The 17491-nt window shown below is 50.4% G+C and overlaps 1 protein-coding gene across 1 annotated transcript; it reads left to right on the forward strand.

Moving 5' to 3' along the window:
• The first annotated feature begins 13045 nt into the window (after window positions 1-13045).
• ATP6V1G1 (ATPase H+ transporting V1 subunit G1) lies at window positions 13046-16690 on the forward strand. Its single transcript, XM_071574234.1, has 3 exons — window positions 13046-13182; window positions 13527-13627; window positions 16113-16690. Exons 1-3 carry the CDS (start codon window positions 13101-13103, stop codon window positions 16284-16286), a joined length of 357 nt encoding a protein of 118 aa, XP_071430335.1. The 5' UTR covers window positions 13046-13100; the 3' UTR covers window positions 16287-16690.
• Window positions 16691-17491: the final 801 nt, after the last annotated feature.

Genomic DNA, 17491 nt, shown 5'->3' on the forward strand with positions numbered 1-17491 from the left:
GTAGGATGAATAACTTTGTGTTTTCACACAGTCTCAATCAATAAATACAATAAGCTTGAGCAGTCTGGTGCTGTGAGCTCTTTAAAATCATATCCTCTATTAGAGGCCACAATCAATAGTATTTATTCCAGTTTAACAGTGATTATGTGCTGGTTACTGCAGAAAGCCACCAGCAACCCAAAGTGGGGATTGTCACCTCCTTCTGGTGTACAGCACACCTGCCTTGCTCTATGGATACTACTTTTTAATTAAAGTGGATAAAATGCTTTAGGAAATGCTCTGTGCTGGTTTAAATACCAGCCATCAATCGTGGCAAAGGGGTTTAAACAGGGAAGTCTGAGCTTTTTGTAATGAAATATGTATCTGGCTACATGAGGTGTCTCCCTTAACTCCCTGCAATCCATCCAGAGTGGCAGCCCCAAATTACACAGGCCCTCTAAATTAGAGGGAGAGGAGGAAAGGGGTGCATGTGGATATATGCATTAGCTATATCAAATGTTTGGGACTGATAACAGGCATCTTTGAAAGGGTGCAAATCCTGTGGAAAACAAACACAACTGAGCTGGACACTGGTAAAGAGAATTCCAGGTGAGGATGTCCTTACCTGCGGCTTTGGATCTAATCTGCTGGAGCACTGTAGAAAGACAAACTGAATTCCTCTTGAGCAAAATCCCATAATTTAGGCCTTCTACACCAATGAACTTGGATCAGAATTGGACAGGTGCTTTTACCCATCATAAATGTGTTTTTCTGTACCAATGACAGTAGCAAGACCAGGTTTCCTGGATCTGTGGACAGGGTGTCTGTGGTAGTGATGCCAAAGGGGTTTTTGTTCTGATTTTCACATTTTGTAGATTTTAGGAACACAGTAGTTGTAGATTTTTAGAGGGTTAATATTTCTAACAGTTTAAGTTTAATGCCTTTCTATCACTACCCCTGTCCCAGAACAGGGAGCTCAAATTCCTTTAGTTAATTAATCTTGTTTAGACTCCTTTCCAAGGTAGAGCTGAAGGATATCAGAAGGCCCACAGAATGAAACATAAACATGGGTCAGAGTGACCCAAAAGCCAGAACTGGATGAACTCCAAAGGACCTTTGTGTGCCTGAGGAAGAGGAGCTGATGAAGACAGAGGGTCTTGACGACCCCAGACCCAATTCCAGGGGTTGGACCAGCAGTGGAACTGGGGCTGGACTGAGAAATGTGTAAAGCAATGATTGGAGGGATCTTATTATAAAAGCCATGGAAACTAGAACTGGGACACATGCATGTCATCCTGTATTCCTGTGGGCTGTAGGCCCTGTGTTATTAAAGGACCTTTACTTTTTATCTTACCCTACACTAACGTGGCTCAAAGTCCTGTTTTTGGGGGAGGGTCATTCACAGCATCAGTAGGAACAAGTGAAACTGCTCCCATCTCCACTTCTGAGCCACCTGGAATGGAGATGGAGTTTGAACTCCACCAGAGTCATAGCCAAGAGCAGAATGAGATGGCAGAGACAAATTCTACATGTAATTTTTTTGTCTTTTATTTCAAATTCTCTTTGCTGCGTTTCATGTTGGGCAGAACAACCAACCTAACCCAGGAGCTGTGCTGCTGCTGCTGGGGGGCTTGATATTGCTCCAAAGGGGTACTTGAGGCAGCATCAAGAGGTGGGTCAGGACATCAGTGTGATTTGGATATAAGGAGACAGGCTGGAGAGCACAGAATATTGATAGGCTTTGCTCTGTGTGTCACTGGGAGGAAGTTCAAGGCTCCTGCAGCACTCGGGGCTCGCTCTGACCTTGGTCTGGGGCAAGGCTCTGCAGTGAAGGACTGGCAGCCAGGAGCTGATTTACTGGCCAGGCTGAATTCCCTGAGAAAGCAGCAGCTTGTCCACTGTTCTCTAATGTTTGCTGCTCCCCAGAAAAGTGGGGACTGAGGGCTGGGGGATGGCAGATCAGCTCAGTGATTCCTGCACTGCAGGAATCAAAGGGAAGCAGGATGTCACCCCTCTGAGAGCTCTGCTGCCAAGGCTGGGAGAGAAGCAAGTTCTCCCAACTCATCTCAGTCTTTCCAAGCCCTGACTCCACCACCACTGCAATGTGTGACAGGCTTTGAGACACCTGGTCTGCCAATCCCTTTCTGGATTCCTCCTGGCCCAGAAATGTCTCTATGAAAGGCTCCTTCTGCCTTTGTGGGGTGCAATGAGCCTTGTTGCAGTTCCCAACAGGTCTCAAAGCCCAGTGGGTATTTGTCTTTTGATGCCAGCATTAAACCAGGTCAGCATATCACATGGTACCAAGCACCCTGGCTCAACCCCTGGGTGTCTTAGTGATCTCCTTGGCTTGGAACTAATTTTTGTCACTGGCTGTAAAATATGCTCAAATTAAAGCAGTGAGCTGTGGCCCAGAGACTTGAATTGGATGGTCAGACTTCCTTTGACTTATTAACAGCAGCAGTTGGCACTTCTCGTCCCATCTGTCTCTGGGAAGACTCCTGCTCCACTCTCAGCCTTGGTACAAGGAGCAGCTGAGTAACTCCTTGTGCACTGGAGAGCCAGAGGGCTGTGAAGGGTTCTGTCATCTGCTGATTCCCAGTATGGATCAGAGATGATGGAAGAGATGTGGACAAGGGGATTCTGAGCTATAGAAAGACCTGAGCCCCTTCCTACAGCTGACAGAGACCACCCAGGAGGCACCTGGAAGGGAAATAAGCCCTGGCACTGGTGTGCTGTAGTGCTGCTGCTGTCTCCCTGCATGTGGATGGGGACTGGGTGTAGCAGATCACTCTGGGTGCTCATGTCAAGCCTAATGGCTGTTTCTCTGCTGCTGCTTCTGTGCCTGATTTCAAATATATTCCCTGAAATGTTCTTGATGTTATAAATAGCCTGCTTCAGAGGCTGAGGGGCACATGCTTTTTCCCTCTCCAGCCCTGTGGCTGTGGGTACAAGCAGGGCAATGTCCCAGCTGAGGGTTAATGAACCTCCCAGGACAGGCAGTGCCACCCCCAAGGGTGTGAGCAGGGCCCTCACTCACTGTTTCCTGCCTGGATCAGGAGATGGGAGCAGGTGACTTACAGTCCATATGCAGGAGTTATTCACTTGTGCCTCAAAGGAAATGAGAGTTCAGGTTCCACCTATCCATGTGGAGTGGATTTGGGTATCTGGTGCTTTCATGTCCTTCAAACATTGCAGCACCACGAGCCCCATTGGATCCCTGTAACTGTGGTGGGAATGCAGCTGGATCCAGTGGGGCTGAGCCCAGAGTTTGCATTCCAAGGGTTGTGTGTGGCAAACTGCAGGAGCCAATGCAGGGATCTCAGGGCTTTGGGATACAGGGGGAGCAGCCCATTACTCAGCAACTTGGTGTCACTTGCAGGCTCTGGGTTGCTCCGTGCTGGGGACACTCCTGCTTGTGTCCTTCATGCTCAGAGCAGTCATGTCTTGTCCTGGCTCCAGCCCTGCAAAGCCATTCCCAAAGTCTTCTGGAAATGGAGGTGAGGAGAGGCAGAAAAAGAAGCCACATGACTTGTGTCCACATCTGAGAGATGTAAAAGTGAGAAACCGTCTCCTCCTTTGCCTTCTGCATTCCCCAAATTGTTTAAACAAGTTTTTCTGGGCATTGCTTTGTGCTGGAGGCTGTTGCAGTCCTGTAGATGGACTCATGGCTTTGTGATGCAAAAAAACCCCCCAGGCTACCTGTGTGTGTAAGATGATTTATTGCTCTTGATAATCAATTTGTTACTGCGGTTGTTTCAGGTTAATCACGTTATTAATATCCTGAAACCTACTGAAGTGTAATTTCATTACATGGAGCCCTAACTGTGCTCCTGTGCCCCTGCCCGTGGCACAGTGAGGCAGATCATTGCAGCCTCTGCTCCAGCAGCTCTGGAACTCGGTGCCCACATGGCCCTGGGCTGGTTTGGTGATGGCCAAGTGCTGCAGAGCCCATCCTGCCAGCAGAAGGCTCAATGCTGGGTGAAGCATGAAGCTGATGGATGAAGTAGTGGAAAACCAGATTGATTTGACTTGTCCCTGCAGCTAAAAGCTGTCTGGCAAATCACAATGGAAATCAAGAGGGATGGAGTAGGGTTTTGATCTGGGGGGGGGGGGGAAAGCAGGCAGAGAATGAGAGGGTAATTCAGGTAAACTGGGTATTTCACTTGACACTGCAATGAACTGTGTAATTAAAAGTCAAAAACTGGGTCTACAGCATGGCCAAAGCAGAGCAGGAGCCTTTGGGTCGTGTTGGACAAACATCAGGACCACAGGAGGGTTGTGCTGGCTGTGAGTTTATTTTAGTCTTTTTCCCATAGCCCCACGTGAGTGGAAGGGACAGGAAGCACAGGGATATAGAGCTTGGATTTTCAAAGGCATTTAGACTAAATATAGAAATTGGTTATTAAGATTTTTCCATGAATGTTGTAAACAAATTAGTTCCACTAGGTAGCTATCTGCATGCCCAGGTGCTTATGTACCTCTGAAAAAGCTTCCTTGAGCAGCTCTTTGTCGTCTGACTTCAGGCTCCAACCTCTGCTGAGCTGAGAGCGAGGGACGTTCACCTTCCTGGGGTAATTCAGAGCATTTGGCTGAACTTCTGCAGTGAAGGGTCTATTGCTCCACTGACTTCATGGAGACAAATCTGCTTCATTTAGCAGGCAGGAGCCCTGTAGCTGACTGATGTGAGCAGTCCCACGAGGAACCTGCACATCAGCAGCTCTTGTTATACATCTCATCAGGCCCCAGAGGCAAGAGGGATATTTGCTCCAGCCCCAGACAAGTGTCACTTGGATGTTTCTCAGCATCACTTTTGTTTGAACAAGTAAGAGGAAGGATCCCTCAGCACCCACAGCTCTTCCCCCGTGGCCCAGAAATACATCAGCTGCTTGGCATCACTGCTGCAGTGTTTTGTTATTGTCACAGATTTCCATTTCTCTCGAGCTTCTGATAAGCATCCAAATTAAACTGCGGCCTCAGACGCTTCTGATATTTCCAGGCAATATTGATAATGAGTCTTAGGCTGTGGTGTGTCATTTACTCAAACATCTCAAAGCACCAAACAATCTACGTACGGGGGATTGTATCATCCATCACAAATCCTGCAGTGGCTGTACCGTGGTACACAATGACATTACACAGGGGGTTTGGGGCAGAGAAAGCAGAGCTGAAAAGCTGAAAGATCTTTTATGGTGGAGGAAACAAGATTTTTCCTGTGTTTCTTCCCAGTGGACTGGGAGTAATACCCTTGTTCTTACAGAGGCTGATGAAGAGCTGGCAGTTGCTTTCAGCAGTCCAAGCTTTTGGGTTGGTCTGTGATACTATAGACCAGGACCTGATTTTTTCTTTTTGCTGTCATATCTAAAAATCATAGAATAGAATCATGGAATGGATTGGGTTGGAAAAGACCTCCGAGATCGAGTCCAACCCTTGGTCCAGCTCCAGTCCCTTTACCAGATCATGGCACTCAGTGCCACGGCCAAGCTCACCTGAAAAACCTCCAGGGATGGGGAATCCACCCCCTCTCTGGGCAGCCCATTCCAATGCCTGAGCACTCTCTCTGCAAAGAATTTCTTTCTGCTCTCCAACTTCAATTTCCCCTGGCAGAGCTTGAGCCCATCGTGCCCCCTTGTCCTATTGCTGAGTGCCTGGGAGAAGAGACCAACCCCCACCTGGCCAGAACTTCCCTTCAGGCAGTTCCAGACAGTGCTGAGGTCACCTCTGAGCCTCCTCTTCTCCAGGCTGAACACCCCCAGCTCCCTCAGCCTCTCCCCACAGCACTTGTGCTCCAGTCCCTTCTCCAGCCTCGTTGCTCTTCTCTGGCCCCGCTCCAGCCCCTCAATCTCTTGCCTCAACTGAGGGGCCCAGAACTGAACACAACACTCAAGGTGTGGCCTCCCCAAGGCAGAGTCCAGGGGAAGGGTCACTGCCCTGGGCCTGCTGGCCACGCTAGTTTGGATCCAGGCCAGGATCCCCTTGGCCTTCTTGGCCACCTGGGCACACTGGTGGCTCCTGTTGAGCTTCCTGTCCCTCAGTCCCCCCAGGTCCCTCTGCCTGGCTGCTCTCCAGCCACTCTGTGCCCAGCCTGGAGCGCTGCAGGAGTTGGGGTGGCCAAAGGGCAGGACCTGCACTTGGCCTTGGTGAACTCCATCCCATTGGAATCAGCCCATCCCTCCAGACTATCCAGATCCCTCTGCAGAGCCCTCCTGTCTTCCAGCAGGTCGACACTCCCTCCCAACTTGGTGTCATCAGCAAATTTGCTGATGATGGACTCAATCCCCTCATCTAAATCATCAATAAAATCAAAATCCTACTCTGGACAGCTTGTGCCCTCTGTGGATGTGGCTGAGTCCATGACAGTTCACCCAGTGTGTTCCCTGATGCAGGAATCCCATGGATGTTGGATGCACCAGGTCCCTCAGAGGCAACAGCCCCATGGGGAGTGCTCAGTCACATGTCAAACTAATGAATCTTTCCAGACACGTCCTTTGCAAAGGAACTTGACCTCTGATTAAGAATGGATATGCCAGTAGATGTCAAGGAAATATGACTGGAGATTTCTTTAGGTAGAGAAGGAATTAATAAGGTTTGCTGACATGTTATCACAACAGGAGAATTCCTAATCAGAGCTGCCAGCTTCCCTGGCTCTCCTGGAAAGATCCTGAGTTATGTGAAACTGAGACTGGTGGGTGTAAGGACTTTAAGATCACAGCTGCCTGTCTCAAACTCTGTTAAAACCACAGAAGGAGTTTGCCATGAGATAAACACAGAGTGGAGTGAGAGGAAGGCAATGACTCCAAGCCATGGGGTGAGGTAAGATTGGTCAGGAAATGCATCCAGACAAAAAAATCCCACTGTGGCAAGTTGTAAAGAAACAGCTGCTTGTTCACAGATCGCTGGTCAAAGCCCACCCCAAGTTATGGGACACGTGGCCTTGGTGCCCACCAAGGAGCACTGAAGCCCCACTCTGTGGAAATCTGGAACTTGGTCTGCAAGTTAAAGCACCACAGTGGGAGCTGGAGATAAGAACAAGTGGTACAATTGTCCGGGTGTTATCCCAGACTGAGGCAGTTAAATGCCTCCCTGCCATCCGATCCCGTCAGATCTCGGAAGCTCAGCAGGGTCAGCCCCGGATTAGTACTTGGATGGGAGACCTCCTGGGCAATGCCGGGTGCTGTAGACAGTCCTGAGGACTTCACTGGCACTGTCCAAGCTCGCTCGGCCGTGGCAGATGAACCTCAGGACTGAAACGGTGGGGCCAGTTCTGCACACGCTGAGCCTCACCTAAAATCCACTGCGCAGGCTGGAAGGGCACGTGGGGACAGCCCTGCCCAAAGCTTCGTTCGTGAAGCTGAGCCACAGACACAGAAGGCTCAGCAATGCACCCCTTGGGGGTGAGCCCAGGTGTTTTGTGGAAAGCAGACTCTCTACCCAGTCAGGTAGGCAGTTAAATGCCTCCCTGCCATCCGATCCCGTCACATCTCGGAAGCTCAGCAGGGTCAGCCCCGGATTAGTACTTGGATGGGAGACCTCCTGGGCAATGCCGGGGGCTGTAGGTTCTAGTCCTGAGGACTTCACTGGCACTGTCCAAGCTCGCTCGGCCGTGGCAGATGAACCTCAGGACTGAAACGGTGGGGCCAGTTCTGCGCACGCTGAGCCTCACCTAAAATCCACTGCGCAGGCTGGAAGGGCACGTGGGGACAGCCCTGCCCAAAGCTTCGTTCGTGAAGCTGAGCCACACACACATCCCAGACTAAGGGGGAGGTAAACAGAGCTGGGGGAGAAGAACCGATCACTGACAATGGACACAAAGAATCCACAAGAAAAGCCACCTCAGCAGCTGCGCTGAAATCAGCTCTGACTGACTAAGAGGTAATTCTGGCAGGGGGAGATCGCGACCACTGATTCAAAGCAAGAGACAGGCTGAGCATGGGACTAATTAGCATTAGAAGCGAGAGAATCATTTAACCAATAGAACAAGAGAACTGTGTGGCCAATGAGAATTAATTCCTTTGTTTGCTGAAATGTATAAATAGTGACAAGTTTTTAACAACTTTGAGACCCCTCCACCACCAAGAAGCCCAGGGTGAATAAATCACTTTGTCCCTCAGGATTTAATGGTGGCAAATCAGGTATATTTATATAAAATGAATTATTTATTATGAAAAATGAACAGACAAGTGAACAGATGAAAGATCTTGATCAAAGTTATTTACTACACAGTGTAAAAGCTAAAAACCTACTAGTAGAGTTTAATATAGCATAAAATAGTACAGTGCACTGTATCAAAGCAATGATATTAAAGCAATTGTATCAAAGCCAGCAAAAAGAAACAATCATTAAGTGGAGATTGATAGAATTCACCATGTGAGGTAGGGATAGATTTGCTTGATTTCTCTTAAGCCCTGGGGACTGACTATGGAGAGGAGTCCCTGCTTCATGGGAGAAGCTCCACACACTCCAGGAAAGTCTCTGGAAGACTCTGCCACGTGAAATTAGATTGGGCTTTTATAAATTGAGGGACTACTAGTCACAGATTTCCAGGCCAGTGAGCCCCTTATCTGTCAAATCCTGCTTCAAAAAGCAGGATGTGTGTTTGAAGTGTGGGGAACCAGGCTGATTTGGGCACAATTCAACACCAAACCAGCAGTAACTTGCTAGAGAGGTTGGGCTGTTTGAATGCCCTGACTGGATTCTGGGCTCACCAGGGCAGCCCATCCTGCCACAGAGGTGTCTCCACTGCTCAGACCATCCCAGTGGAGATGCTGGGGAGGGAGTCTCCAGGCTCCCTGGTGACCACTGGCCCCAGCCCAGCAGCACCCCAAAGCAGCTGGATTATCCCAAAGAAAGGGACCAAGAGCTGACACAGAAATAGGGCTTCTTGGACTGCTTAAAAATAAATCAATTCCTACCATATAAATGTGAGTCCATTCTGGTGTAATTCCATCACTGCAATCGGGTTGCTCCAGGCATTAAATTGTCCTTGATCACAAAGGAGCTCCAAATGATAAATGAAGCATTTTTCTTATTTTGGGATATTAGAGCCAAGTTCTTGGTGTAGGTTGGTTGTACTGACTTGTGGACTTCAGGGTTTAATTGATTTCTGTGTAAATTCTGCTGCTGTGCTGTCCTTAGATTTATAGTCCTCTGCTTTTAAATTTGAATTACTGCTAATTAATAATTATTCACTGGTTGTCTTTTAATTACCATTTATCAACATCCAACAGCTGCATCATCTCAATGCCTTGAAGTGATTCCTGTTTAATGAACTAAATGTCAGAAGAGAGACCAGTTTGGGTCCCAGGCATTAACACAAAACCTCCTTAAAAGAGCAGACAATTGCACAGAATAACAGTTTAAGTTGGGGAATGGAGAATAATAACATATCCAATTGAAAGTGTAAGGGAATTTAGAGAGGAAAAATGTAATTACCTGATTTGGAAAGAAGCCAGAGACAGTGTTTAAAATCTCATTCTGATGAAATGTGTCTGGGAATTCTTAATGACTGAGGGGTCATAAGACATTGCACATGTTTTTTTGGGCTTAGAAACTGAAAGAAAAATAAAAACAAGCTGTGGGGTTTTTACATCTGGTATTTCAGGAACCTGGGTGACCTATGCTTGGAGTTATGACCCAGTGTAGAACAAAAGCAGAAAGAGGAAAAATGCAGCTCAGAAATGAAAATAAGCCTTCAATGCTTGCAAGAAAATAAAAAAAAAAGCTCTTGAAGAAAGCAAGAAAATTAAGAAATGTGTTTTCATTTAATTTTAATTGCTGTGACTTGTGGAAGGAGGTGAAGAAGAAGAAAATGCATTTATTTATATATTTTAACAATTTATTTCCCCATGCTAGAGAGCAAGACTAGCCTTGATCTTCTGAAGATATTCTTCCTGCAGTCCCTGTTGAATGTGAGGTACATGAAATTTAGGATTAGTAAAGTTTATCCTATTAAGAAATCAGTGCTGGACAAATAAGGGAATGCCATTATTGCTGCCATTATGTCAACAATTGCTGCTTTCTCTAATAGTGAGTTACAAGCTCATGTTCAATGAATCTCAGGGAATAAAAGCCAAGTTCAGAAGTACTTGTGGTGCTAATTAATTTTAAATCCATTGCTGGTAGAATTAAAGCTGTACCATCAGCTGGGCAGGTTTGAGAATTTTATTTTTTTTTTTAGTGTAACAAATAAGAAGCAATTTTTTAAAATTTGAAGTGAATGGAGAAGTTGATCAAACAGCTTTTGGCTTCACGTGTGTCTCATGTGACACACACCATGAGGTTTCAATTTGCTTTTGGGCAACTGTAAACTAGAAAGCACCACAAACAAGCAAAAGATTGTTTTAAATACAAACTGTTATTGCCCCATTTGTTAACTCTCAAAATGAAATTTTGGAAAACTCTTCATATGTTTTTTAGGCAGCCCAAAGCTGAAATGTGGGAGGGATTTTTGTCTGAAAACTTAGTGGGGTCATAGCCGGGGTATTTTGGGGCTGAAAAGGGCAGTGTGATCATCATCACCTTAGAGAGAGAAGCTGTGAGTTGGAAAACCATCATCCCCCAGGAGAAAAATCCCATCCCAGTGCTGGCTGTGACTTCAGGGCAGAGCTGGGCCCCTTTGCTCCAAACCCTGACTGATCCCTGCTATCCCTGCAGAGCATCCTGGGTCACCCCTGGGGTCACCTCAAGTGCTTTGATTAGCAACAAGGGACACCCCTGAAAGAAGAACTGGAGCTGCTAATGAGGATGGGGGGGTTCCAGATGGGAGTGGGACTGAGGGGCATCACCTGAGGACTGGGAGTCAGTGGGAGAGTTTAATGATTTTGTGGCTTTTGGCAGAAGTCTGGGGTGAGAGGAGGGCAAGGGCTCCTCAGGGTTGGGGTCAGATGAGAAGAATCTCATATCTGGGTTGTTACTGTTGCAAAGTAGCCTGGATTTGTCCCAGCTGAGTCCCACCAGGTTTATTTTTGATGTGGCATATTTTGGAATAGACACAGAATGTCAGGAAGGGTTGGAACTAGAGAAGGTCCTTTCCAACACGAACCATTCTAAGATTTTTCCATCCTTTCTGTGCTCGCTGATAACCAGCACAGCACCTGGAATGTGTCCCCTTGGCCCAACCTGCCCTGTCTGTGCCAGATCTTGGGTGGGTTTCCCTTCTGCCAGAAATGTCCCAGCTCCCTGTGCCCCATCCCATTCCCCCCGTGCCCCATCCCAGCCCCCTGTGCCCCAACCCATTCCCCTGTGCCCCATCCCATCCCAGCTCCCTGTGCCCCATCCCATCCCAGCACCCCCCGTGCCCCATCCCAGCTCCCCCCGTGCCCCATCCCAGCCCCCTGTGCCCTCTCCCATCCCCTTGTGCCCCTTCTCATCCCCTTGTGCCCCCTCCTATCCCCTTGTGCCCCGTCCCAGCCCCCTGTGCCCCATCCCATCCCTCCATGCCCCATCTCTCCATGCCCCATCCCAGCCCCCTGTGCCCTCTCCCATCCCCTTGTGCCCCTTCTCATCCCCCTGTGCCCCCTCCTATCCCCTTGTGCTCCGTCCCAGCCCCCTGTGCCCTCTCCCATCCCCTTGTGCCCCTTCTCATCCCCTTGTGCCCCCTCCTATCCCCTTGTGCTCCGTCCCAGCCCCCTGTGCCCTCTCCCAGCCCCCTCTGCCCCATCCCAGCTCCCTGTGCCCCATCCCATTCCCCTGTGCCCCATCCCATCCCAGCTCCCCCCGTGCCCCATCCCATTCCCCTGTGCCCCATCCTAGCTCCCTGTGCCCTGTCCCAGCCCCCTCTGCCCCATCCCATCCCTCCATGCCCCATCCCATCCCTCCATGCCCCATCCCTCCATGCCCCATCCCATCCCTCCATGCCCCATCCCTCCATGCCCCATCCCTCCATGCCCCATCCCAGCCCCCTGTGCCCCATCCCAGCCCCCTGTGCCCTGTCCCAGCCCCCTCTGCCCCATCCCATCCCTCCATGCCCCATCCCATCCCTCCATGCCCCATCCCTCCATGCCCCATCCCATCCCTCCATGCCCCATCCCTCCATGCCCCATCCCATCCCTTTGTGCCCCCTCACAGCCCCCCATGTCCCCTCCCATTCCTCTATGCCCCTTCCCAGGCTTGCTCCAACCCCCAAATTTATGCTCTTCTGCTCATCTTTCTCTCCCTGAAGCAAACACACCCCTGGATGGACAGGCGTGTTAAGTCCATTCAGTTTATGGCCGGGCCCAGCTGAAGGTCACCCTGAAAACACTCCTAATTCCCATTCAGCACTATAAATATGCATTTGATTCATCCTCTCCGGTCCCTTCCATCACGGGGGATGGAGGAGCCCCCCGGCAGAGATGAGTCACTGTCCTGGCTCTGATGCTTCCTCAGCGCCCGTATTATTGGACAACAACTATAATTTATGCTCTAAAAGGTGTCGGGGGAGCCGCTTTCAGGGCATTTAAATGGGTGTGACGGGCGAGGGTTGGGCTCGGTGGGGTGAAGTGTTTGGGGGGCACTGGAGAAGGTGGCCCTGGTTGGTTATAGACTCCCCTCGTGTCCCTGGGTCGGTGCTTGGGGTGTCACGGCCCAGAAGGGACAAAAGACCCCGCGGGGGGGCCTGAGGAACGGCCCGGCACTGCCGCGCTTCTGGTGCTTAAAAACCCTGGAATAAACGAAACCAAACCGCAGCACCGCCTTCCTGACGGAGTGTAAGGCGGATATCTGCAGATGGCACACGGAGTTTGTGGCGAGGGGGCAAAGAAACGGCTCGGGAAGGTCCGTAAAGGGAGACGAGATCGGGAACCACCTTGGCCCGGAGGTGCCCCCTCAGAAACCCCGGGGGGCGTGGCTTGGATGAAGGGGCGTGGCCACAGTGGTGGGTGGGCGTGGCTTTAGCGGACCTGGTCACTGTCATTGGTGGGGGCGTGGCCGTGGCTTGGAGGGCGTGGTCACTGTCATTGGTGGGCGTGGCCATGACAATAAGGGCGTGGCCTAAACGGCGGGCGGTCACTGTCATTGGCGGAGGGGCGTATCTGTGGGCGTGGCCCGCGCGGTGGGGGCGTGTCCGTGCCCGTGTCCCCGCCCCCGGGGCGGACCCCTCAGTCTCTGCGCCGCCCGCGGCCCGAGCGCACGCAGCGGGAGGCGCCATGGCGAGCCAGTCGCAGGGCATCCAGCAGCTGCTGCAGGCCGAGAAACGCGCCGCGGAGAAGGTGGCCGAGGCCCGCAAGCGTGAGTACGGCAATACACGGCCAGGCCCCGCTGAGGCGGCGGGGGAGCTCGGCCTGGCCCGCCCCGCCCCCGCCCGGCCTGTGCCGGCGCGGCCTCCTCAGGCCTTGCGGCCCGGCTGTGGGTTCGCGGGGAGCGCGGCGGGGGCTGTGTCGGTGTGTGACGGGGTCGCGCCCGCCGTAGGACCCTCCTGCCAGGGCCCGGAGCAGGTCTGGGAGCAGCCCGGAGACTTGTCACCATCAGAATCCCGGCCTGGGCACAGCAGGGGCTTCGCTTGGGGCTGCCTGTGCAGCAGGCCGGGGAAACAGGCTCTCAGTGCTTCCTCTTCTTTATTTCCCTGGGAACAGGGAAGAACCGGAGGCTGAAGCAGGCCAAGGAGGAAGCCCAGGCAGAGATCGAGCAGTACCGCCTGCAGCGGGAGAAGGAGTTCAAGGCCAAGGAAGCAGCGGTTGGTTTTCTACCTCATTCATTTCCCCACAGCTCCTCAGCCTCGTGTTTGGGGTCACTTGCCCTGAAACAGCCCTGGGGGTGGAGGGTGTTGCAGGAGCAGCACTTCCCTAAGTGCCTTCCTGTGACCCACAGCCACGTGGCATGGAAAAACCAGTGGGAATTACTCAGAACATGCTGTATTGCATCTCAACAGCCAGGGAATGAGATTAATAAACTCATGGGCTGGCTGGTGCCCTGATGGGTGACAGCCTCCCAAAACCTGCAGTGTCCAAAAAGAGACCAGGCTCATTCCTCCTGTCACAGGCTGGTTTCTGTTGTGCTGATGTGGTGGGAACCACTTGCCTTGTAGCTCCTGGTCTTGCTGAAGCAGCTGTAAGGTTTGTGTTCTGCTCAGTAGTGTCCCAGGGACTGCCTCCTTTCCCTCTGAGCAACAGGAATTATTGGCAAAAGGCACAGAACTGAGGCCTTCACCAGCTGAGGTTGTTTGCACTGTCCATGTGCCCCTGACAGTTCCAGGATCTTCAGAAAAACGACCTGGCATCCTCCCCTGTGTCCATTCTCTGGTTAGCACCTTCCACCTCCTCTGCTCCTGCCTAATTGCCTCACTGGGTCAGGAATAATTTTCACAATAATTTCCACAATTGTTTGGCTCCCTGGGAATATGATCCCAGGCAATTCCAGGCTCTCACAGTGACTCCACTGCCTGTCAGCTGGTTTTGTTTTACTCATCCTTTTCCACAGAGAAGAATTTGAGTCCCAGGGTGTTAGTCTTTTCTTCTGGGCCTTTTTCTCTTCACTTTTAATGAGAATTTTCTCTCTCTGCCCTCACTGATGGGGCAAGAAGGGCATTGTAAGCTGGGAGGTGTGGCCCACAGTCCTGCTAAAACCAGAGAATGGTGGGAAAAGACCCACAAGGAGCATTGAGTCCAACTCCTGACCCTGCACAGACACCCCAACAATCCCACCCTGTCCCTCAAAGTGTTGTCCAAACCCTCCTGGAGCTCTGGCAGCCTTGGGGCTGTGCCCACTGCCCTGGGGAGCCTGATCAGTGCCCACCACCCTCTGGGGGAAGAGCCTTTCCCTGAGATCCAACCTGACCCTGCCCTGGCACAGCTCCAGCCATTCCCTGGGTGCTGTCCCTGCCCTGGCACAGCTCTAGCTGTTCCCTGGGTGCTGTTCCTGCCCTGGCACAGCTTCAGCCATTCCCTGGGTGCTGTTCCTGCCCTGGCACAGCTCCAGCTGTTCCCTGGGTGCTGTCCCTGCCCTGGCACAGCTCCAGCCATTCCCTGGGTGCTGACCCTGCCCTGGCACAGCTCCAGCCATTCCCTGGGTGCTGTCCCTGCCCTGGCACAGCTCCAGCCATTCCCTGGGTGCTGTCCCTGCCCTGGCACAGCTCCAGCCATTCCCTGGGTGCTGTCCCTGCCCTGACACAGCTCCAGCCATTCCCTGGGTCCTGTCACTGGTTACTAGAGAGGAAGGCAGAAATTTTTATGAAAATTTTCCAGTGGTAGAAGCAATGGGATGGTGTGAATTGTGGTTAAACCAACTCAGGGGTGTTACTTTTCTTGCACTCTCTAGAGCAGTAGTGCCCAGGAGTTCCAGGTTCTAATTATCTGTACAGCAGAACCTTTATTTTGGGCACTCTTTAGAAGCTCATTCTCTAAACTGATAATGAATAAGTGTCCCCATGGCAAGGGTTTGATACAAGATAATCTTTAAGGTCTCTTCCAACCCAAACCATTCAGTGATTCTATAAGAGAATAAAAGGATATTGAGGGGCTGGAGCGAGTCCAGAGAAGAGCAACGAGGCTGGAGAAGGGACTGGAGCACAAGTGCTGTGGGGAGAGGCTGAGGGAGCTGGGGGTGTTCAGCCTGGAGAAGAGGAGGCTCAGAGGTGACCTCAGCACTGTCTGGAACTGCCTGAAGGGAAGTTCTGGCCAGGTGGGGGTTGGTCTCTTCTCCCAGGCACTCAGCAATAGGACAAGGGGGCACGATGGGCTCAAGCTCTGCCAGGGGAAATTGAAGTTGGAGATCAGAAAAACTTCTTTACAGAGAGAGTGCTCAGGCATTGGAATGGGCTGCCCAGAGAGGGGGTGGATTCCCCATCCCTGGAGGTTTTTAACCTGAGCTTGGCCGTGGCACTGAGTGCCATGATCTGGTAAAGGGACTGGAGTTGGCCCAAGGGTTGGACTTGATGATCTTGGAGGTCTTTTCCAACCCAATCTATTCTATGATTCTGTGATTCTATGAAAAGGCAGAGGCTGAGAATGAAATACAAACTTGGCCAAGTTTAGAGTGAAATCTGAGCAAAAGATTCAGCAGTACTTTTGTTTTCTGACATAAACATTGACATTAATCTTCCCTCAACAAAGATTAATGGCTGAGATGCCCTGAGATAATCCAGAAAAACAAAATATAGATCTTGCTGTGGTGATTTCTTTGTCACATTGCTCACACATGAGCTTCCTCTTTGCTGTTTGTAGGCACTTGGATCTCATGGCAGCTGCACCACTGAAGTTGAGAAGGAGACTCAGGAGAAGATGAGTGTAATCCAGCAGAACTTCCAGAAGAACCGTGAGGTGGTCATGTCCCAGCTGCTGTCCCTGGTGTGTGACATCAAACCCGAAATCCACGTGAATTATCGCATCAATGGGTAGTGGGGGGAGAAGGAACCACTGTCCTGGAAGTGCTGGGAGTAATGTCTGAGCTTCAGGTGGAATGTACAGCTCTTAGCCATACCTTAACTGTCCTCCTTGTCCATGTGTTAAATTATTTCAGTGAGCTGTGGGAGTTCTCTTAGTTTCTCTTTTGACACGGATTCAGAGCTTATTCAAACATTAACTGGCCATGTCTCACATCTGTGCTAAGTTATTAAATATATATTCCAGCTGGCACATCAGTGCTCCCTGAAGTAGAAAGAAGAGAGAGATTTGGCCAAATTTAAATGAAGAGTTTGTGTCAGTAATTGTTAAACCTGTGTAACTGTATTTTCCTTGACCAAAATGCATTTTTCAGTGTGTTATTAAAGCTTTGTGCAGGGTTTAAACCCTGTAGGAAGGATTCTCTGACTGTCCAGTGCTGGCTGTTCCTTTTCAGGTGCTTGAGGTTCTCTGTGTTGAATATCCTCTGTATATTCTGCTCTTAGCTTGAGGTACAAGTCTGGCACTGTGACACTGCAAGTAAAAACACTTCACTCCAAAGCCTCCTGTCAGTCTGGTTGTTCCTTCTAACTTATCCTGGGAATGCTGGCAGGTCTCAGTGTCCACCATGGGAGTCTGGACCCTTCAGAGTGGCCTTCAAGTGTTGATAAAAGAAACCATAAGAGAGGCAGCAACTCTCTGAAGGTCACAGCAGGTAAGTTCAAACCCATTACAGAGCTCCTCCTCTTGGCTCCAGTCTGATGCTTTACCTGCCAGATCATTCTGAAAACCTTCAGGAACAAATGTTCTTGTGACCATTAGGGGAAATAAAGTGTTGCCAGTTCATTGGAATAGTTTGATAGCCAGGTGCTGAGCAGTAATTATCCTTCCTTTGGCCCAGTACTGGTCACTGCATGACCATACCAAGGTCATTCTGTGTCCTGCAGCATCCTGTCCCTGGGAGCAGTGGGAAAGAAGTGTCTTGGGGTTGTCCTGCATCACTTTTTAACTCTAATTAAATGAAAGTACACACAAATATATCAAGGGGTTTCACATTTCAGTGGTTTCTTCCTCTCTCACCAGAAGAATGTTAACTGCAGCTTTGCTGTTGAGTTCCATGTCATGTTTTTTGCAGAAAAGGGACCTCAGTGTGTCCCTGGTCAGAGCCAGTTGTGCACTCAGGAGCTGCAAAAGGAACCTCATTGATGCTGTTCTGTTCCTCA

The sequence above is a fragment of the Pithys albifrons genome, chromosome 20 (genome assembly GCF_047495875.1).
Source record: "Pithys albifrons albifrons isolate INPA30051 chromosome 20, PitAlb_v1, whole genome shotgun sequence".
Classification (NCBI taxonomy): domain Eukaryota; kingdom Metazoa; phylum Chordata; class Aves; order Passeriformes; family Thamnophilidae; genus Pithys; species Pithys albifrons.